This window comes from Apteryx rowi, unplaced genomic scaffold, assembly GCF_003343035.1.
Source record: "Apteryx rowi isolate R43461 unplaced genomic scaffold, aptRow1 scaffold_237, whole genome shotgun sequence".
Lineage (NCBI taxonomy): Eukaryota > Metazoa > Chordata > Aves > Apterygiformes > Apterygidae > Apteryx > Apteryx rowi.
Genome location: NW_020448719.1, coordinates 198,206 through 221,684, shown reverse-complemented (window position 1 = coordinate 221,684; position 23,479 = coordinate 198,206). Strand labels below are relative to the sequence as shown.

The 23,479-nt window shown below is 41.0% G+C and overlaps 1 protein-coding gene across 1 annotated transcript in view; it reads right to left on the bottom strand.

The window, feature by feature from the left end:
* The window catches only part of PLXNC1 (plexin C1), a 71,228-nt gene extending 47,765 nt beyond the window's left edge, over positions 1-23,463 (bottom strand). The window contains exons 1-6 of the mRNA XM_026066065.1: positions 22,751-23,463; positions 10,595-10,717; positions 8,967-9,101; positions 7,057-7,157; positions 1,543-1,657; positions 437-581 (exon numbers count right to left, since the gene is read on the bottom strand). Of these exons, the coding sequence (XP_025921850.1) occupies positions 437-581; positions 1,543-1,657; positions 7,057-7,157; positions 8,967-9,101; positions 10,595-10,717; positions 22,751-23,011 (880 nt within the window). The 5' untranslated portion in view covers positions 23,012-23,463. The remainder of the gene's footprint in view (positions 1-436; positions 582-1,542; positions 1,658-7,056; positions 7,158-8,966; positions 9,102-10,594; positions 10,718-22,750) is intronic.
* Between the last annotated feature and the right edge of the window lie 16 nt (positions 23,464-23,479).

Here is a 23,479-nt window from a genome sequence, read left to right as displayed (position 1 = left end):
TTGCAGATGAGAGAAGGGCTGAGATGGGTTCATTTTCCCAGGCAGAGCACTGAACAACCCTCTTCCATGACTCCAGCCAGTTTGCTTGTACTTGTAGCTACCCTGAGTTTCCTTGTATAGCTGGTAGCTGCACCATGTAGACACACTCCTAAAAAGACTGAACTGCTATAAGCCGAATTGAGGAATCTGCTTCTAGCTATGAATGTTAAAATATTGTATTTCTTCTAGAGAGGATTCTCTATTAAAAAAACTTTAATTATCAAGAATAGTGTAAATATACTCAAATCATTTGCCAGAACAGGAATAATTTTTTTCAATGTCATTTAATAGAAAGCATTACCTACACTTACACACATTAGACCTGTGTTTAGGCTCAGTTCTCCTCAGCAATAAAGGACAATGAATAAGTATGAAATAAATGGAAAGTAAAACATACCATTATCAGTTATCACTGGTGTAGTTAGATTGCAGAAACAAGATGAGTTTTTCAGCATTACATTTTCATAAAGTATTTCAATAGGTTTTATAATTTTTACCATACAAGAAGTAAGGATTTTGCTTATACTTGCAGCCACAGCAACCTATAAAAACATAAAAATACAATGGATTTCTTGTAATACTTGTTAAGCTGTCATCTTGTCTTTACAGAAAACTTCAGACTATGGAATGTACAGAAGAAAATTTTCATGGCAGAAGCAGACAATTTACTAGGTAGCCTATCAAAGGAAAAAGCCTCTCCCAACTGGAGAAGCAATACAAAAAGAGTGCTGAAAGGAACATATTGCTTATTTACTGAAATTAAATGGATCTGTAAATTATGTGAGGGGAAATTTGGAATATATCATTTGGAATATATCATACTAGAATTTTGCCATAACAGTGCTATATGCTGTCCCTTAAAAATATTTGAGCAAGAATGCACAGCTCCTCACAGAAAGCATACTTTTGCATCAATATACAAAGTGCACTTAATTAGGAAACAGAATTTGTCTTACCACAAATTCTCCTTTGTTCGGGCAGACAGAATACAAGCACATTAGTGCATTCAATCGGGAAGGCAGGCACAATAGCGTGCAAATTAAGTGGCCAGTCACAATACTTGATAATCAAATACTCAAGGCTATGTTTGCTCTGAGCAGACACTGAATAAACACTAATACCAAACACTTAAAGATGTATTTGTGTTAGCACATATGTCCCAGTGAATGTTTTGTAGCTTGCTATAAAGCTTAGAACGTAGACAATACACTTGAAATACTAAAATAGCTGATATAATGAAAGCAATGCCTTTGTCAGCATAGTGAATTTTCGAGTCAACATCATGAAGTATAGAGTGAGGATATGTTTTATAACAGAGGAAGAGAGCATCTGCCTGATCTATACATTCAGCTTATTGGCTTTTCCTATATATTTGCCAATTGTTTAGATAAGAGCGACTAATATATGGAGCACAGTGACAAAAGAAGGGAAGCTGCAATAAGTGACAGAACACCACATTTAAAATCACAATAAACAAATATGCATAAAGCTGCATGTACATACCTGATTTCTGGCAGGGAAACTTAGCAGGATTTTCAGATCTTTATCAGGTGCATGTGAAATGTTATACCAACCATTTACGCTGCTTGAATGTGTACAATTTTCTTTTAATGCGCACCTAAAAGCAGAAATAAAATTATACTAGCCTCCTTATGGTGGCTTTGATTGCAGACACTGTACTTCAACTTATTTAATGCTATTGATTTTTTACAGGAACACGATTGATTTTTTTACAGGAATACGGTAACACCCACAAAAAGCTCCAGGAAAACAATCAGGAAAATCTTCTGCTTATCAAAATAAATTACAACACATTGATGTATGCTCTAGGGTCCTGATTAAGTCAATGGGACTCAAGGAAACATTAGATGCTTGGCCAGTAATGATGGACTTTGTAGCTTGGGCTGGAATTCATCACCCTTAACTTTAGACTGTTTCAATGTACAGCTCTAGACCCGATCCCTCAGTTCCCTCTACACTCAATGGAGAGACATAGGCTCTTTTAGGGTGTGAGTAACCTGACCTGTTTTAGACATTCACACAAAAATGAGATGAATCACACCAGACAGAAGCTGCTCCTTCTCTCCACTGAGCGCAAGGGGAGCTGAGGTTGAAGCTCAGATGTAGAGCTATGCTACAGACATGTACAGCTGATGAGATGAATCATTCCTATTAATCTTGTTCACTGTCCACCGATGTGAGGTACTTCAAAATAGATTTCTCCATCTTCAAGAACAAATTCAATTTCAGAAGTAGGATGGCACAAAGTAAATGTTTTATATAGCAAATTGTTGGAAATAGAAAGCATGCAGCAGATAGCACAAAATTATGAAAGAATGAGGAAACACTGGGAGATATAAACACTACAGAGATTACACATATTAATACATGCAAAAAACCAGAACATCAGCATACAAATTAGATGGACAATCACTCTGTTTGAAAAGTGAATCCTTAAAATACTGGAGTGGAGAGTTAATGAACAATCCACAGCTTAACTCCAAATAATTTCAGATAGCTAGCAAGTCAATACAAGCAAGTACTCACTGCATATATCTGAATATTTTAATAGTGTTCACTTCCAGATATTACTTAAAGAATTTTCCCTCAAAACAGACTGTTTGAATTAGGTAGAACAAAAGAAGTATGAGGCCTCAATTCCATGAAAAAGCAGAAGCACATGTAGCCTCAACTATGTGAGCAGTCGCATGGGTCTTAATGAACTATTGCTTGGCTAAACGTTAGATATGTGCACACGTTTCCAAAACATGGGCCTCAGGAGGAGTTCAGAGCTCACTGTATAAACACATTTAGACAAGAGGGTTTTTTCCGCAGAAGAAAAAAGAAATGAAAGACTTTCAAGAAAAATGTCCACCACTTTCCAAAATGCCTAAAGTAACCCCCCAAACAGACCATATAGCCATCATCTCTGTAAATCAAGATGCTGGTGACAGGAATGCAGTTAAGCACAAGGCCACTTCCTGTGTGGTCTGACTCAGGAAACGGAGTTCCTGCTGCATAAGAACGTGCTGGCGTTTTGCATCTGAATACATTCAGATCATTACTATACTATAATAAATTGAGAATATGCTTGACATATTTCAAGTTGACTTAACTAGGTCAAATTTTGGCCTCATGTATATCTCTCTTCACATTACTGAGATCACCAAGGTCCATAAGCACCACAGCTTTTGAACCACAAAAGGCAAGATGTTAGCAACAGATATCTATAAACCCGAATGCTCAGGGAGGTATAGGTAACTAACTCCCACTGGGAATGAGACACGGGAGACAGACATCCAGTAGTTTCTGATGGTCTGAGGATCTCACTGTTGAAGATGCAAAGAAACACATTTACCATATTTGGCACAAGACAAGCATATAGATTTCAGTGACACTAATACTGAAGAAGAAAGCTATTTATAGAGCTGAATCTCTAAAACTGCCTAGGACAAAGATATTTGCATCCTTAGATTGCCTGAGCAATACAAGTAGTGAGCTAGTTTCCCTCGTTTATAAAGAAGGATCTAACAGTTGCATGGCAAAAAAAGTAATGTCACCCAGGACCCAGGGCTGTGCATGTTTTTGTGCTAGGGAAAATGCATCTTCTGCTGTTGTAAAAGCTGGCCTTTAACACTCACGCTATGTGCTGAGGGGAATGGTCATTTTGTAGGAAACATCAGCAAAGGGGAAAGTAGAACGTCTGGTGCCTCTCAGCATAAATTAGCAAAATTGCCTTGTACAGGGCAACAATAACATGAAATCCACTTGCTTAAGGACGAGATTATTTTGTTATAGCCCTATTTCAAGACAATCTATATTGTTTGTGAGTGTATTGGAATGAACATAACAGATAAACATTATTTGAGAACCACATGCTGCTGAGAAGGGTTTATCAGCATATTCAGGTTCAGACAACTCCTAAGAAAGGAAAAAAAAAAAATCAATGCATCAAAAGTAGCTGAAAATTTCAAAATTTCTGGAGTTTGGCTTTCCCGGAAAGGCAGACTAGGCCAGACCCTATACAACATGGAAGAGAATAGCAAGAAAGAGAGAGAGTAACAAGAAAGGACAAAAAGCAAAAAGTGAGATTCATTAGTAATCCCCGGAAAGGGAGCAAATTTAGGGAGAAGGAGTCTGAGGCTTCCATGAGACATGAAGGGGCAGTATCCGCTTTAAGTACTCAGTGGCTCAGATTTCCAACATGCACGGATTTGTGTACAGAGAAAAGCAGAGAGAAGAATTTCTCTAATCTTTCACAGCAAGCTAGTTCTTTATGCTACTAAAGATTCCTCTTCACAATGTGAATCACATTCCTCTTATTTCATGATGAACAACACGGTACCTATGCATACTGGCTCATTCATATGTATTTAAACCTCTGCTTCATTAACCATTATATTAACTACAGAGCCTATGGAGTTTGTTCTCTCTGTCTTGCTATAATATGCTGATTGCCTTGTAGAACAGGAACACAATTTCAGAGAAAGTTTTGGCTTGATTTTCCAAGATACCAACCCCTAAATGAAGTCTGTAGATGCCACAAGCACTGACCAAATTTGAAAGTCAGGTTCATCATGTCAGACAACTAAGATATATTGTACCATTTCCATATTGAAATACATGGAAAACATCAGTGCTTTGCATTGGAGTAATTTCAACATACTTCAGATAAATCTGATTCATCTGAAGAAAATCAATATACATTAAGAGAAATCATACTATGCTATGACTAATTCTTTTGAATGAGTGTAAGTGAAAAGGAGAATTTATACATTTGTTCCTGTGGAACAAACAGTAGAAATATGAAGAGTAGAAATATTTTGTTTCATTTTGTTTTCACTTCCAATAGGATGTGTATATTTTTTCACCAAAACATTGGATTTGAATCCACAGTCTTTAAAATGAAGCACTGCTAATAAGTTTTATTAAAACTGGAATGGATATTTAACATAAAATTTATTCTCTAGTTAGAGTGTAAGATCTATCATCAATCTCTTTAACACAAAATCAACACTTCTGTCTCCTGACAACAGCAGGTATATTTTTCCAAATAACAAAAATGTATTATGGAGTATATTGCTTTAGCGGACATGTCCTGATTTTACTAAAAACATTTGCTAAAAACATTTCTTTCTTTTTCTAAAGTTTCACTCAGAGCTATACTTTCACAAACACAAACATTTAATGATGCTAAGGGCTTAACAAAGAAAAATGATGTAGGTGTTAAAGAGGATTCACATTACAGTAATTTACTTTTTCTCCAAAAGAGTAAATGATCTCTGTTTCAACCAGTTGGAAACTTTTAGTGATTCCCCTCATAAAAAGGGGATTTACTGACTAATAACTGCTATTTTCAAGCTCTTTATAAGGTAATTAAAAGCCTGAAAAGTTTAACACTCTTAACATACACAGCCTCTAATAAGAGAGCAAAAGAGGGTTTGAATAAAACACATCAGAGAACAAAAATCCAGTCTCTTCTAATAACCACCTTTGCAAATACAAACAAGTTAGTCTTCAACAACATCATGTTGACACTGAAACAAATCAAAATGGGTAGTATTAACCTTCTAAGGGAAGGTCACTAGTGGAATTCCCCGAAAATCATTGCTGTAACCATTTTTGCTTAATGTTTTAGTCACCAATGAACTGGCATAAAAAGAAGGTATATGCTGATGACCTCTGCTGATGATATCAAGTTGAGAATATTATCATGCAGAGAAGGATCAGAATATCACACAGGAAAACGTGGATGACCTTGAAATAGGATGACATTACATAGCACAAAATACAAGAACATGTACTTAGAGCAATAGAAACCTCTCAACCCATATGTGCTTTAGAGTGGAAACTTATTAGTTGGGGGGGGGGGGGAAACAAAGAAAGAGAAGGACCTGGGGGCATTATTTGATCATGGATGATTGTGGCCCATCAACGTGATGCAGTCATGAAGAAGACATTTGTAATTCCAGGACATACCAAGTAAGGTGCTTCCTGGATAGACTGGGAAGGATTAAACACCACTGAGCAAGGTGACGTCTCTTCTGAAATACTATGACAGTCCTAGTCGTCCATATTTAAAAAAACATGCATAGAAACTGCACAGAAGGGCTATTATTGAAGTTGGCTGTTTTAGTGCAGCAAAATGAAACTTAAGAAACGGTCTGCTTTCACAAAAATATTGAAGTGGTAAGTGTGAGGGAGGGGAAAATCTATCTGAAGCAATGTTGGCACCAGAAGAATGGGTATACCCTGTCTATGAATAGATTCGTGATGAAAACAAGGAGAAAGATTTTAAAGCAGCGGAACAATGAGGCTCTTGGACAGCCAGTCAATCCAAGCACTGAGGGCAAAAAGCCTTCCTCAATTCAGGACAGGGCTTGATCAGTTTGAGTGGGTTTACATGATGTGGTTGCTTGCCATAGTCAGGACTAGCCTTGATGACCTGGGAAGTCCTCCAGCCCAGTCTTTCCATGTCCAGAAATACAGTACAGCAGTTCTGAAACCCACTTCAAAGAAAGCAGCAAAACCAATGACTTGAATGGGAGGGTGAAGTGTTTGGAAAGTCGCTCGCCACTGGCCTAAAGCAAAAGGCAATGGTTCCAAAGCAAGGAACTGTGAATACTGAAGACAGCTGAGCACTCTTTCCCTGTTTTCACAAGCAAGATGCTGCCCAGCTATCAAAATGCTTCAAGCATGTGTACACAATTTCATATCCCAATCAATTGTGAATGCAAAAACATCTGTTCTAAAACCAAAATCCTTTCTTTTTAGCCCAACATAAATTTTACGTGCAGATCTCAAAAATCAGAGGTTTAACATGGGCTCTAAAAGGCGCAGAGCACCTTTTCACACGACAATAAAGTGGCTCACATATATGGCTATGATTGATTACATAAAAATTCAGTAGATACAAAGATATACTATCTTAACGCTGAATAGCCCCAAGCTAGTAAAAACATACAGTAAGTAATAATGCATTGCTTTTATATGCAGGTCTAAAACACCAGAAAATACCTTTGATTCAAAGAACACCACCCACAGTAGGGATCCTTTGCAGATAAGCATTCTTGCTGGGAAACAAATCTACCGCAATTTGCAACTGGTATTCTTCTCACCTAAACCCAAAGAATACAGTGAATTAAAACAGCCTCCATAAGTAGGGGAAGTTGAAGATTACCTTTAAAAATCTGACAGCATCCAAATACAATGCCTTTGGGGAAGTTTCCGTATGTGCTCCTCTCTGCCAGAAGACCTTTGGGTAGACATTTGTAGCCTATTTTATACGCATCATATTTTGTCATCAGATGATGAAACTGCTCTGACAATGACAGTTTGGTTCTACTCCTAACTAGCCAGCACAGACAAAGCAATGCATGAAAAACTCATTAGCACAGTGATAACAGTAAGAAGGAAGCATATTTTATGAATAATGTTCTGCTTAGCAGAATACTGTTTTCCTCACACCAGAACTGAAGTTTTTAAATGACTAATGAAGGTGCATTCAAAAATGCACGTGCAAAACAAATGCATTTATGTTTGCATCAACATGTCAGGTAACTGCACGTGCAAACTGGTACAAATGCATGCAACTACCAAACATGCGTGCAAATGCCATTTCAATAGGTAAATATAGATGATTGTGATTATATTGCATGTATCTATACTTGTACATTCAGCTCAAATTTCCTAGTCAGCCATTTTCAGAAAAGGAAAAAAAAAAAAGAGAAAGCTGTTTAAAAATATAATAAAGTTTTAATAATAATGTGAATTAAAAATGTTAATAATAAAAACATTCCTGATTCAAAACATTTGTTTACAAATTTGCAAGAATTAAAAATTTCTATATTTTGTTAACAGAAACAAGGATATGTCTTTATGCAGAACTCTATTTACTCTTTTTTTCCAACCACACATTATGAAACTCAGTTTAACTGGAGATGTTTGAGATAATCAGTAGGTTCAGGAACCTGCCAGCATCTTAGACTACTACCAAGAAAAAAAAAAAGCTGTTTCTAAAAGCTGTTGCTCCTCCATAACACTATGATCTTTTATTAAAGCTAAAGAAAACCTAAGTCTTTCCTGTGTATATTTACATATACATATAAATGAAGGTATCAAAGTGCTGGGTGAAATCATGCCCAGCTAAGATAGCCAGCCAGCCCACACATTTTCACTGCTGTCTTCTCAGCTGCTGGTGAGATGAAGGAATTTGCAAAGTTCATGCCCAGCAGCCTTGCTGCAGGACATGCTGCAACAACTGCACCAGTTCCCCAGAGCTGCTCTCTGCTCAAGGTGCCGTTCTGACACAACTGCCCACACACAGCAGCTCTCAGGGCATCTTGGACTCCTTGGCTTCACTCTGCACACATATTCATCACTTCTGATTGTGGGTGGGGTTTTTTTTTTTTTTGAGACTTGGCTTAACTGAAGATGATGAGAATTTTATCACTAGCCTCAGCAGGACTAAGACTTCAAACCCATCTCTTCAGTTAAGAGACTTCTCCACACTAGAGACTGCATAATCAAACAGCAAACACCAGCCTACCGAGGCCTAGATTACCAATTCAGAGTAACATCCTCTCCAAAGCATCTGTTAAGCTGTGTTTGCTAACTCCAAGCTTGCTTTTGCATGATGCCAGCCAGATATGCAAGGCTCCAGGAAAAAGAGAAACATAAAGAATCTCTAAACAGAATAACATAAAATAAGCATGGCATTAAGGGCCTTGCTGGGCTATAGGAACAGTGGGCAGCACCATGGACATGGAAGCTCCTATGAGCTCTGCAGAAGTGCAGACAAAACATGTAAATCTGGTAACCTGAGTTTGGATAGTTAAGGTCTGACTCTGATCCAAACAGATACTTCACCTATAAAGTGGTATAAATCCTTAAAGCAGCAGTTTACTTGAATTTAATATTGTACTTACCTTACTGGCAGATGACAAATAGATGTAGTTATTATCTACTGGATCAAGTCGAAGTTTGGGGAAAATGGAAGTTTCTTCCTTAATTTCATATAAAATCTCTGGGCAACTAGATACCATATCCTCATTAAGAATAGCCTAAAACAAGTGAAAGGAAATTATTCACAAACCCTTTTATTTATCAGTTAGTATTTTAATCATAAGCCTAATTTTTGCTCTTTCACTAGCTATATCAGAACCTCGCAGATGATTTACTGTGCCCTGATAAAATTCAAAATCACACCTGGCTCTTATATTGCAGAAAGATGGAGGAAAAGGCAGTCAGAACAGAATTTCTACCACATACATGCCAGACACATTTTGCACTGAATCTGGCACTGGTATAATGTAGGAAACATCCTTTTCATCAAATGTGTTCCTGATTGACAGAAAGACTGAATGTGGAAGAGATAACTATATCCAAAATAAAAGTCATAATGTGTTAAGTACTTCTATGAATGGAGTGGAGAGTAGGGTGTTCACAAAACAAATTAACATCCAGGACACCACCACATGAGAACTACCATCATGTAAAAAGGAACCTATGCCAGTTACTGACAAATGCCTTCAAGACAGAAGCTTCTTTGTGGCTTCTGTGAGTATACATTTAGGTTGCTATTATTTTTTCTTACCTCGCGTAACTCCAGAGCTTTCCACCACTCTTCTCACAGAATTTAAGAGAATCAGAGACCACTTTAATTTTCAAGTTAATAAATACACTAACATCAATACAAAGTTTTCTATGACTTTTATCTCTTATTTCCATAAACACGACTAAACAAGGGAGATATGTTCATGGTCCTCACTCTGCAAATGGGACATGAAAGCCTTCAATTTTATTTTTCATTGTCAAAAGCATTAGCTTAGCACAGTGAAATCAAATGGGTAGAAGCTTTTCATGATCTTTATTATATTCCCCTCCAACTGCCTGTTTAATAAAAACAAAAAATGAGAATAATCCTTTGCCGTGCAGACAGGAAATACACATTCTCGCAAAACCCCAGAAAAAAATTCAACCATAAAGACATTTGACTGGATGGTTGAAAGGTTTGATACTAAGATAAGGTGACTTTCACTTCTAGGTGACTGATTTAAGCTGGCACAGGTCAACTATTCAGAAGCTACGGCAAAGTGAGTCTTTCGTTTTTTTCTCTAATGGACGGCTATGCACATCACGCAGATAGGCTAATAAACAAACAAACAAACAAACAAACAAACATGTTCCCTTCACAGGCTCCCAAAATCTAGTAGTATTTAATATTTCCGTTGGAAAAAAACAAAGTAAGGAAGTAAACAAAAGACAGTGCAACTGAAAAGTCTGCAGTCCATAAATTAATTACTAAGGGCATTAGTAGATTAATGAAACGTTTCCATGAATTTTAAGCAGGGTACATAATTGCTTCTGAAAGTTATCTTGTTCTCCAAGTAACAACAGAGCAGTTTCTTCATAAAACAAACAAAAAAGAAACAGAGATTCAGGGTATTCTGTTTACATCACAGTGCGTAAAAATACAGGAAACTTTTGCTCTTTTGAACACACCAGTAGCTGGTGCAGAAGGGAGGCATCCCCATGGGACCCACATTCAGCTTACCTTCAGTAACTGTCCATCATCTGTTCCCAGAAACAGAACTATCTGATTCAAAACAACCGTGCCGAAAACAGCCACTAAACCAGAGTGAATCAAGGTAGGTAACTTCTTGATTGATCGCGCCTCCTGAAAATCAGATACAAGAGAAAATTATTACAAAACTATTCATCTACACAGCAAAATATTAATAGAAAGGAAAAGAAGAATCCCTGAAAAGATTCTCAGAGAGCTCAATTTCAGATAACAGCTTGGATAATATTTTTATTTTGACACAATTTCAGAGCAAAATATCCTTGGAAGCAGTGCATGAAACACAAAACTACTTTTTTTATATGGTACCTGGTCACACCTGCAGCAGAGATTACATCTACTGTAGCTAAACCACTGACTTCAATATGACATAGGCTTGGTCTAAGAGCAGCACATTACTTCATAATTGAATCTCTCTTTTTTTGGGACATAATGCCTGGACCTATTCTGAATTGCCAGTTCTTCTCCGTGTGGCAATGTTTTGCTGTCACCTGACTGGATCTATCAAGAAGGCTATGGATACACTCAGAAACCACTTTTAAAAGCATGCAAGTATTCCAGAGAAAGGAGGTTCTTCAAACACACAGACTTCATTTGTTCTTTTGTTTTTTTTTTCTTGTCAGAAAATGCAGACATTAATCCTCCCCTTTCTGGTTTCCTGCTTCACACTAAAGGAAACTGCGACTTGCATATTACATAAATATAAAAATGAAATAGAGCAGCATACAGTTCATGTCAGTGTTAGCACTAAAAAGAGCTTATTTTCTTGCTCTTTGCACTTTCATAGTTCTGCTATGTATAGAAATGAAGGTTTCCAAGGATATGTTTAATTCAGAGTTGGCAATACATGTTATGACAAAACTATGATAATAACAAAAGGAATAATACAAATTTTCTTATTATGACATTATGACATTATCTGAATATCATGTAGCATTAGAGAAATCTGTTTTAATAACACACTTGTTATTTTGTTTCACAAAATGATAAGGTCTTTACAGTGGCGTATGAGTTACATCAGAGTGAGGATGAAAAGTTTTGGCTCACTAAGCCTAGACTAAATGTACCTGTGCAGACTTCAAAATGTCACTTACAATTCTCAACACTTACAAGCTGGACGATGCTAACTAACAGAAGCATGTAAGCAGCTCATATAAGAAAATATAGTGCAGGAAATCCCTGCATCTTGGGGGAAAAGAACCCAAACCAAATATCCCTAATCTATTATCTGCACTGTAGAAGATCAAGTGCTAAAAGGAAGACCATACTGTGCTAGGCACTGCTCCTTCGCTAGGTGAGACACTGTTCCCATCCCAAGGCTCTTACAAGCCCAGGCTTCTACCTTGCAAGCAGTAACTTAATTTTGCAGTCCTGTAATTGCTTTAAGTCAATCTTAGTGATAGATGCTGCCAAAAGTGTGATCCCACCTGCTCCCCAAACAGCTCCAACCCCAGCCATGGTCTGCTTCCCCTTCCCCTATATATATAAGGTAACACACAGCTTCGCAATGAGTCTGATTAAAGAAATGCTGCAGCTGGAAAATGGCCTGGAAACCAATCTATCTGTCTGTCTGTCTGTCTGTCTGTCTGCCTGCCTAAATTTTCATCTGGGCCAGTCTCCTGATCAGGTGAACATGCGGCTGCATGGACACAAGTGCTGGCACAAAACAGCGGCAGGCAGGTAGAGGTGGGGAAAGAGCTCAGGTAGGTCTGGGCCTTTGGCAACAACCCCCATGAGTCGACTTAAAATAACTACAACCTCAGCCTCCAGGACAGATTCCTAAATCTACGGGAATCCCCGGAGTGCAAGAACCTCTTTTGTTTTAGTGCACGAAACAGAGAGTGGGAGAAAGGACCATTAAAATCCTCATTTTGCAAAAAGGTAAAGGCATTTCTCAAAGTCGTGAAGCAAACCCATGACCCAGGTAACAGCTGAATCCAACCCTCCTGCATACTAGAATGCTGGCTTAACCCCAAAAAATCTTTCCACACAGAAATAAAATTTTTCTGAACATCAATCCAAAGTCAATTAAAATCTTTTTCAGTCATCTGAATTATTTTAATTAGCTTGCCAGAACAGCCACTTGGAGTAAAAGAAGACTTGATTAACTTTCGTATTTAAAGAAAAAGATAATTTTTCATGCAGTAGGAAGAAAACATAGGGACTGCCATGTACTGGCACAGAACTCCAATAAAATCAACTCAGGCGTGAGACCAGTACCATGGAAGTCTGTTTTAGATATGAAAAAAAAAAAGTGACTGCAAGCATTTTAAAGCAGAAAAAGTTAGAGTCCTCACTTTTCTATCAGATCAGAGGGTAACAAACATTGATGGATGCAATGAGCCCTCACTCATGCTGAGGAATGAGGAGATGAAGCCTTCCAAGCTTGAATTTCCATGATGATTTTGGCTTTTTCCTTGGTGTACTGCATAGCACTGCAAGGAAGACAAAACACCCCAGGTTCCTTCTGAACTCTGTACAATAAGACTTCAGAAGAGGGGAGTAATCACCCAGAATCCAAAAAGCTTTGCTGCCAGATTTTATTTTGACCCACGTACTAGTAAAATAACTAGTGTCATATCAGCGCATCCCCATCATCTGACTGAAGCAATACTGACAAGTCTGGAAGCCTCCTCCCCTCGCTTCACTTGCTCGAGGGAGGGTCATCATGGCATTGAGCTAATAAAGATAACAAGAGGTGGGATTTAGTCAGTGGGCAGTCACAACAAAAATTGTCTTCTCTCTTTTGCAACCTATTTCTCCAGTTTTCCCATTCCCTCCAGGGTGCAGCTGCTGCTTTCACCCTTCTGTCATCCTTTTTCCACATGCATTTTTTTTTTTTTAACAAGCCCTTTTACTTCTTCCACTGTGATTAATGGGGTTACAGCACTGTAGGGTCTTTCCAAGCTTTTTCTTTCACAGCTAAATCCAGCCCTAAAATGCATTTACAGTCTAAACTTCCTTTATACCTCAAGAGTCATTCATCTCCATGATCATCTATCCCGTAACACTTCCAGGCTCATAAGAAAACACGAAACGCACAAAAAAAGGCTATACTGTTCCAGAAGACTTTTTTTTCTAATTCTTCAGTTCCACCCTTCTGTTTTATTCTGTGGTCCCAAAACACCTTCACTTTCACAGGTAAGCCTAGAGGTCTCCTAAATTAACTCATATTTTACTCTTAAGATCAGATCTCTATGCTGTTTGGGGATTATTGGCTTGAAAGGTATTTATTCATATTTTATATTTTTTATCTCATTTTCAGATTTATCCCTGTATGATTCCAGCTGCAGCCACTATATTCTCACTACTATTTTCTGGCTTGATTTCGTCTCAGTTCTTTATATTGCATGCCTCAGAGGGAAGGGCAGCATTTTCTTGCTCATGCAGCACTCAACATATTGCAGTCTGGCCAAAAAGTAAAAATACAGGATTTGAGCCTTAGAGTGAATGAATGGATGCAGCTAGCCAACAGGGACACAAAACTTGTGAGTAGTGTATAGCAATAGACAACACTCGAGCTTACTGGAACACATAAATGCCTTTCCCAAAGGGAAAAAGCTTCTGGAGCCTCATTCTTCTTTCTTAACTTCAGCATCCTTCAGCCTCCTGTGTCACTTTTTACTGCATCAGAGAGTAACAAATTTAAATATTGGTGCACGCAATCAGGATTTATTAGGGCTAAGGAATGAGGAGGTGAACTGTTCCAAGATTTGATTTCCATGAGGATTTTTTTCTTGGTGTATTGCACAGCAATGGAAGGAAGACAAACCACCGCAGGTCAGTATTGGGGAGAATGAACAGGAAACCAGAGGGTCTTCACAGAGACCTTGCAGAGGTAAGATCGTGAGCCTCACAATGCAAGTAAGGAGGGACAGTTAGAGGCTACACTTTAATAAGTGACCGATGGAGACCTGAGATGGGGGAGGCTGGAAGCTTGTTGCTTCTGGCAGCAGGAGAAAAGCTCCTTCTCCGCCCTCAGATCTGAATTTACAGAATCAGTAAAGAGCCCTAACAACCAAGGAAGGATAACAAGCTCCATTAAGGGAGGCTTCAAAGCCAGCTGGGCATGAACTGAGCATTAGCAGAGAGCAAGAGGAAGTGGTGCATGACAAGTGGTTGGAGATTCCCTTCTGCGTGGGATGAAGGCATACATCTGCCAAACAGTTGTGCTTTCAAGAGAGGTTTTTTGCTTGTTAGGGGCCCAGATCCAGTACATTGCAGAGAAACTGGCAGTGCTTTTCCATATCTCGGACTACTATCCCTTGTTGCGCATCCACATGGACACCACAAACACTGCCAAGGGAGACCTACAGTGAATCAAGAGTGACTATAGAGCTATGGGGTAAAACGAAGGACATGGGAGCCCAGGTTTTATCAGTCCTACAGGGTCCTTTTTGAGGAATGAGGACTATTAGTGAGAGATGGGATCTCTTGGACAAAGTAGGGTAAGAGCATCTTTGCCTACAGGCTTGCCAACCTGGCAAGGAAGGCTTTAAACTAAGTATTTCAGAGGAAGGTGACTATAGCTTGCAGTTGAATGAGGAAAGGGAAGTTGGGGTGGTAAGTTCATAGGGCAGGGCGACAAGAGTGAGAGTGCCCTCAGGAAGGATGAAACAGGGTGAAAGGGGTCCCACCTCAAGTGCCTGTGCACAAATGCCTGGGAAACAAGCAGGAGGAGCTGGAGCTCTGTGTATGGATGCAGAACTGTGACTGCTTTGGAATAACTAAGATGTGGTGGCACTGCTCACACAATTGAGTGCGGTGATGAATGGAAAGAGAAGCCAGGGAAAAAAAAGGGGGGGGGTTGCAAAGGAGCAGCTCAACTGTATGGAGCTCTTCTATGGGACGGATGGCAGGCTGGGTGAAAACTTGGGGGGTCACATGAGAGAAGAGACCACTGAGCACATCGTGGTGGGATTTTGTTACAGACCACCCAAACAAGGTGAGGAAGTGAACCAAGTCTTCAAGCAACTTGAAGAAGTCTCCAAATCATAAGCCCTGGCTCTTATGGGAGACTTTAACTCCCTGATATATGCTGGAAGGACAACACATGGGAAGCAAGCAATTCAGGGAGATTTCTGGAGCATCTAAGGGACAACTTCTTAATAAAGATGCCAGATGAGTCAGTGAAGGTAATACTGTCCTGGATTTGCTACTTGCAAACAAGGAAGAATGGAGTGGAGATGTGATAATCAATGGCAGCCTTGGCTCTAGTGACTAGGAAATAACTAAGTTCAGGGTGGTGAGGAAAGAGGATAGCAGAGCACAGACCTTGGATTTCAGGAGAGCAGACTCCTGAAGGAAAGCTTCTTCAGGGAACTGACAAATGGGATTACATGAGAAGCAGCTTTGAAGGGAAAGGCTGTTCAAGAGAGCCAGCACGTCTTTCAGGTCAACCTCCTCCAAGCATGAAAACTCACAAAAACAGGTAGATGTATCGGGAGAGACGCTCAGCTAAGCAGGAAACTCACAACTGAACTATAATGTAGAAAAGCAGTATAGAAGAGGTGGAAGCAGGAGCAAGCTACAAAGGAGGAATTGCCAGGATGCGCAGGAATTGTACTAGGAAAGCCAAAGCTCATCTAGAGTTGAAACTGGTAAGGGATGTCATGGGCTTCAAGAAGAGCTTCTACTACCATATGAGTAGTAAAAGAATACATAAGGAAAACGCAGGCCTGTTGCTGAATGGGGCAGGTGATTTAGTGACAGTGGACGCCGATGAGGCTCTTTCTTCACCAGCAGGCCTTTGTGCCTACAGAGTTCAAGTAGGAGAGAAACTACTAATATTGGAAGAGGCTCAAGCCAGGGATTTCTTGAGAAATCCCAACCCATATAAGTCCTGGGGACCAGATGGGATCTGTGCCAAGATGCTGAGCTCTCTGATATCATTGCAAGGCCACTCCCTCTCATATTTGAAAAGCTGTGGAGATCAGGTGAAGTCTCCAACTGAAGAAAGGCAAACGTTGCACACATCTTCAAAAAGGACAAGAAGGATGACCTGAGGAACCACAGGTTGGTCAGCCTCACCTATTCCTTTGGGAAATCATGAAGCAAATCCTCTTGGATGCAATTTCTGGGCACATGAAGGAGAAGAAGGTGACTGGGAAAAGCCAGCATGGATTGCCCAAGGATAAACCATACCTGACCAACCTGATTGCCTTCTATAATGAAATCACTCAATTTGTGGACAAAGGGAGACCAGCGGATGTCATTTTACCTTGACTTTAGCAGGGCTCTTAACACTGTTTCCTGCAGCACCCTCATATCCAAGTCGGGATGTTACAGTCTAGGTGGGAAGGCTACTGGATGGATGAAAAACTGGATGGATCATCAGGCTTAAAGGGTACTGGTTAATGGTTTGTACTCTACCTAGAGAGTGGTTACAGGTGGAGTTCCTCTGGGAACGTAGGACCCGTCCTGTTCAACATCTTTATCAATAACCTGGAGGAAGACACTGAAAGCATCCTGATCAAGCTTGTGGATGACACCAAAATGAGTTGATACTCTCACAGGACCGCCATTCAGAGGTACCTAGATAGGCTGAAGGAATAGGCTGACAGGAACTTCAAGAAATTCAACAAAGACAAATGCTAAGTCCTGCACCTGGGATGGACTAACCCCCGGTAATTGTATGGTCTGGGGACTGACTGGCTGGAGAGCAACTCTGCTGAAAAGGACTCAAGGGTACTGGAGGGCAGTAGGCTAAACAATGTACCGAGGCAGCAACAGCATCCTGGGCTGTATCAACAGGGGCATAGCCAGTAGATTGATGAAAGTGATTATCATCTCCTTTACTTGTCCCATATTAGATTGCATCTGGGATACTGTGTCCAGATCTGGGGACAGCACAGATATTGATAAACTGGAGCGAGTTCAGTGGTGGGCCACTCAGATGGCTGGGGCATGGAGCACCTATGAGGAGAGGCCGAGGGACCAGGTTCAGCCTGGAGAAGAGATAGCTTTGGAGAGACCAAAGAACCAGGCTCTTCACTGAGCTGCACGCAGGATGACTAGAGATAATGGCCACAGATTGAGACATGGGAGGTTCCAATTGGACAGGAGATTAAAAAAAAAAAAAAGCAAACACTATAAGGACAGTTAAAGAGTGGAACAGGAGCCAAGAGAGGCTGGGCACTCTCCATCCTTGAAGGTTTCCAGACCTGACCAGATGAAGCCCTGAGCAACCTGGTCTGACCTCACAGACGATCCTGTTTTGAGCAGGAGAATGGACTAGGGACTTGCTGAGGTCCCTTCCAGCCTGAATGACTCTGTGATTCTGTGATCCCAAGGAAATGAATCCTCTATTCAAGAGCTCCCCAAGGCCCTCAGAAGTTTCCATTAAAAACACCTGGTAAAGCCAGATGACTAAAAGCAACTCTTCATTACTGATCATTTGAGAGTTTATGAGACTCCTGTGGCTTACTTCCCACACCAAACAGAGACAAACTGAGGATTCATTGTAGCCAGACAGAAATATTCACTCAGCAATAAGACAATGTTAACTCTAGAAATCTGCACAGCTGTCAAACAGCAGATGAAATACTAGCACTCTGGTAATACACAGGAAATGACTTTACTACTAGAAAATTAATTACATGTCCAATCCTGATACCAAATGATATTTAGTAAATCTTTACTTAAGTAGAAGATCTTGACTCACTTTGAAATGAGTTACCACAAAAATTCAGATGTCATTCTTGCAAATTTGGCCATGATTAAACTGATGTGGCTCTGTTGACTTCAACACCTGATTTCTGTAGAGAAGGGAAAGCTAAAATTTGTTCCAAGATTCCAAATTGTGCTTTATAAATTAAGGGGCATATACCAACTCACATATTTATTTCTCAATGAAAAATGCAAAAATTCAAAGAGCAGGCTGTTGTATATTTTTACTTGCATTAAACAGCAGATGGAAATCCAACAAAGTTATCTTATCATTTAGGAGCTAGCCAGCCACTTAGCCTTTAGTACATCATAAAATAAACATCTTAATACAAAATGCAACAACCTCCCTCTGTCTTTCAGTTACAAGCCTAATATGTTTTTTTTAAATATATTTTCTTCCTGTAAAATTGTAGAGTCATTTTCTTCCCATTTCACTTTCTCCAACTGTGAACCTAATTTCCAGATTTGTCACTGTGGTTAGGTAACATCCTGCAACTCTCTCCTGTTGATGTACTCTAATTTGAGCACTCTTTTCCGACTCATCTGCTTATCTATGGTCTGCAAGATCCCTATCACTGGGATATAGCTGAGATTCTAGGAGCTTCCCTTCAGTCTCAGAGCAATGGAAGGAAAGGCTTGCTGTAAGTTCACTAGGTACTGGAACAAGTTTGTGACAAATTCCAATATTCCTCATGTTTTAGCTAGGCAGCTTCCATTTCATCATTGCAATCCACCAAAAACGTCCGTTATTGTTCAATCAGGTTTCTGAGAAGAAACTGAGGATGAGATTTGGCAAATTCACATTTAACAGCTAAGGAAACTGTGAAGACACACTGATGTACGTGTAGTTTACGCTAGCAAGGCCTTTAACATATACACCTCAACAGTGTGTGTAACTGGCTATACTCAAAATTAAGTGTGGATCAGAGAAAAACAAGTAGAACAGAAAACTAAAATGTTCACAGAATTTTGCTTGAGGCTTGCCTCTTGCTAATTATGGATCATATCTCTGGAAATCCAATAATATATGCATTGAAAATAAACACAGACAACTTGACAAAAATGCTTTGTGCATACTACCGCATGAAATGAAGGCAGAATTAGCTTGTTCTCATAAGCAGCAATTCCACACAATTTGTGGCAGAGTCACATACTTTTTGAAAAAGTTGGTAAGCAAGGATCTGAAAAATCAATCATTCAGAATGGCAGACTCAAATCCAGCGTTAAAACCTAATGCAAATGTCAAATGTGGGCTAAACAGCAATGCAACACCAAAGAGGTCACACACCCAAAATGAGTTCCTACAGGATGCTAAGCAGTTTGGATCCAATCCAGCGAAGTACTCAAGTTCATACTTAACTCTAGATGCATGGGCAGTTCCCTTGAAGATGATGGAACTTCTTATACACCTGATGTTAAAGATGCTCTTAAGTGCTTTGCTGGGGTAGGGCCAGAAAGCTCAGTACCAGACTGAACTTAGGGTAGCATATGCATGACTAGAGTATCAGGGAATTCAGAAGCACAAACAACTCGGGATGAGTATCCCTCGCAGAGTACTGCTAGAGACACAGTGCCAAGGCAATGCAAGTACAAGCACAGATAAGTAAGATGTCTTGCCTAAAGATAATGAGAGTATCGACAAAGATCTGAAGAATGGCAAGATAAGAAGAAAGACAAAGCTGGCACTAATCCCTAACATACCATCTCACTATAAACTGTATTCCTACAGTGAAAAAACCTGTGTTTTCAGTCCCTTCATAAACTGACAGGATGCATCCATATTCACATACGAGACCACATCATGCCTGAGCTCTGGAATTCAAGTGTACCAGGCAAAGAAGCCTAAGACCCACAGCACCCTATAACACATGATATCTTCAAGGCAAAAATCAGGGTTATGTTCAACACAGTCCACCAGCCACAAACGCTGTACAGAACGCGAATCCCAGGCACAACACATTCACACGCTCATTACCGGGACTGGGCTGTAAAGCACACGTAAGCCCTGCTGCTTGCTGCATGTCTACACATCTTCTACAGCATGCTATTGATGCTCGGGGCCCACATGGAGCTCCCTTCTGGCCAGAGTCACTGCTAGCTTTTATACACACCTTTCTTATATGCTCCATACTGACCAACAGGCTAGGCACTATTTTCCTGCTGGTTCTGAACCCAGTACACTTTTAAGTCCATGGACATGTTCCACTTTTGCAGGGACTCATATGATTTGGTGAGAGACAGTAAAAGGATATGGATTAAATCAACTCAGAAACAGCAGCATATGGACATGGCATCTATAAACTTATTCTGCGTTAGCCTAGTCTAACCTTCTGTTCTAAAAAAATTCATATTAAAGCTGAAAAACTTGCATTTGTTTCTATGTTTATACACTACAAACACATATAATTAGCTTAAAAAGGGAGCATCATTAGTCATCTAATGCTACAGGCCATATTACTGCTCAACTCTCTGATGTCTGCTATCTTAAAAAATACTAAATACCCTTTTATTGTCAGTAGTAAGCTGTATTTATCGTTGTGCCAGAGTATCAAAATTAACTACATCGTTACAGTTAGGGACATAATATTAAGCAGTCATTTTAAACATTTTTAATGCTGAGATTCTTCAGTGTTATGGCCAAACACAACCTACATTCCGAGAAGGGACAAGCCTTTTGGGACATGAAAGTAACTTTGGGATAACAGGAGTTTGAGCTAAATCAGACCTATCCTTAAACAAGAGGAACATCGGCTTTCCATATTCAGACACCCAGGTACAATGAAGATAGGGGATTCAGAAGAACACAGATCAGATGGAAATATCTGCCATTACCATACTCTATAAATTCCGAAAGACTTAACTGGAATTTCTAACATCAGGCTTTGAAATGTATTTATTAAGGATCTGCTGTGCAGAGATGTTCCTTTTTTGCTTTTGCAGGCTCAGAAAGTACCTTTGTTTTCCAGGGAGGAAACCCCATGAGTAATTCAAAACAAAGAATACAAATTCAAAATCCAAACAGCAAATGTGTATTTTGGGATGCAAGGAGACTTGAACTTCATTCAGTACGTTTGCCACGTGACAACACAGAAATCATGCAGTAGGTTATAAACTGTCATTGAAAATCTAAGGATTGGTTCTGGCTCTGTTGAAATAAGTCTTTTGGTATTGACTTCAGCACAGTTGTTTCACCTACATACAGATTCTCATTCATAATTATGGTCCTTTAACACCAGCAGCAGTCTTGCAATTCAGTAGGGAAACGAGCAGATTGAATCATATGTGCCCTCTGGTAGTTTTTGTCTGGAAGAATCTCAAGCACTGTGCTCTGCTACGGGCTAGATCTTGGAAGTCAAGGAGCGATAGTAAATCTCCTAGACTTCTTTCAAGGAGTTTACAACAAATGCCTGTCCTACCAGAGGAAGAATTGAGGGGTGAAGCTGCAGAGTCCATGGATGGAGGAGGAGCTGCAAAAGGTCAGGGCTTTCATTATGAAGGCTCGATCCCCTGTAGTCCTCCCCGAGAACTACAGCATTTCAGCATTGTTCCTTTTGCTACAGAACTGAAGACTTCTGAGGGATGTGACTTTTAAAAGCATGGAAGGGCCTTGCGAAAGCAGCTTCTTGTCTTGAATTACATTTTTAGCTGATTGTTTTACTAGTTGCCATGGCCATAGCAAACCTGGCAGCCTTGCCCACCCTGCCCTCCCTGCGAACAGCTGACTCTAAAAGGATGCAGGAGCTGAAGGGACAGTGTTGCAGAAGTAGGTGACAAGGGGATCTCCATGGGATACCACTGCTGTAAAAACGTAACCACCACATCAGCAAAGAGACTATGGCTGTCTGCTGTGTATACATGTTCGGGTGGGTTTTGTGAGCCCTTCCGAGCAGGGACAATCCTGGGAGTTTTGGAAAACACCCGCCACCACGCAAGCAATCATAAATAACTAGTGAGCAACAGGCATAAAAATGCACGCAGCCCAGTGCACAGGAGTCACTTTGATGGGCTTTTTTTCACTTCTGATGTAGCTGCAATGACATGAGATGTGAACGCACAGAACAAGGTAGGAAATGCTTTATCTAGGCTCTATAAAAAATACAGTGAAGTATGACTAATCCTTGACAGCAACGGGTGCACGCCTGAGCCAGGATGCCCTCAGGTGTTCCTTCCTCCATGCCTTTCCTGGAACGGGACTGGGAAGGGCACTACCCATCAGACAGCCTGCAAGGACCCATTAGCGGATCAGCTCTGTAGAAACACAAAGCGCTAGAGAGATTTTCAGGGCTGACAGAGCCAGGGCTGACGCGCAAAGCCTGGCCCAGCTCAGAAGTTCCTCTGAACTTCGCGAGCCTTCAGGTCTGTCTGCCTCGGACACCTGATGGAGTAAAGCAGCGGCAACAACAACAGTGACAACAACGGTTTGAAGGGACAAAGCTTAAGAAAAGCGGTGCCACAACTTACACAAGGGTTCCCGTTCCCGGCGAAGTGCGTGGAAACGCAGGCTTGCTCGCTCATCTCCTCCATCCCGAAGATGCAGACAGCAGTGCTGTTCCAGGTCTTGGTGCTCCAGCTGTGGTGGAAAACACCCACCCACCAGCCCTTCGCTCCCTGGCGGACGAGGCTGGAGGAGACGACGAGGCTCCTGCAGCCACAGTCCAGATACACCTGGCCTTGCAGCATGAAGGCGCTTTCCGAGGGCCGCAGCTGGCGCAGCACGGCCATGCTCGGCAGCTCCCCGTCATCGCCCAGCTTGGCCTTCAGCTTGTAGTAGGGGAAGAAGAGGCGACTCTCCCAGCGGAGCGCGTCCACGAAGTGCAGCGGGTCCCCGTTGTACTTGACGACGGCCAGCTCCTCGCTGGACAGCAGGCTGTCGGTGCGGCGCACCGTGATGGCGGTGGTGGCATCTGACTGGGCCGGCTCGCAGCCCAGCCGGGCGCCGCGGTCGCCCTCTGAGTAGGTGGCCGCCACGGCCAGGTACCAGGAGCCGGCCAGCTCGAAGACCACGCCGGCGGTGGAGCCGTCGGGCAGGCAGCTCACCACCTCGCTGCGGTTGAAGCGCTGCCGGTAGGCCGGGCGCTCCCACACCTGGCAGCTGCCCTCCGCCTGCGTCCAGCCGGCCAGCAGCACCCCGCCGCCCGCCGCCTCCTCGTAGGGCAGCAGCAGCTTGCTGCGCACGCCGGGCGGCTCCCC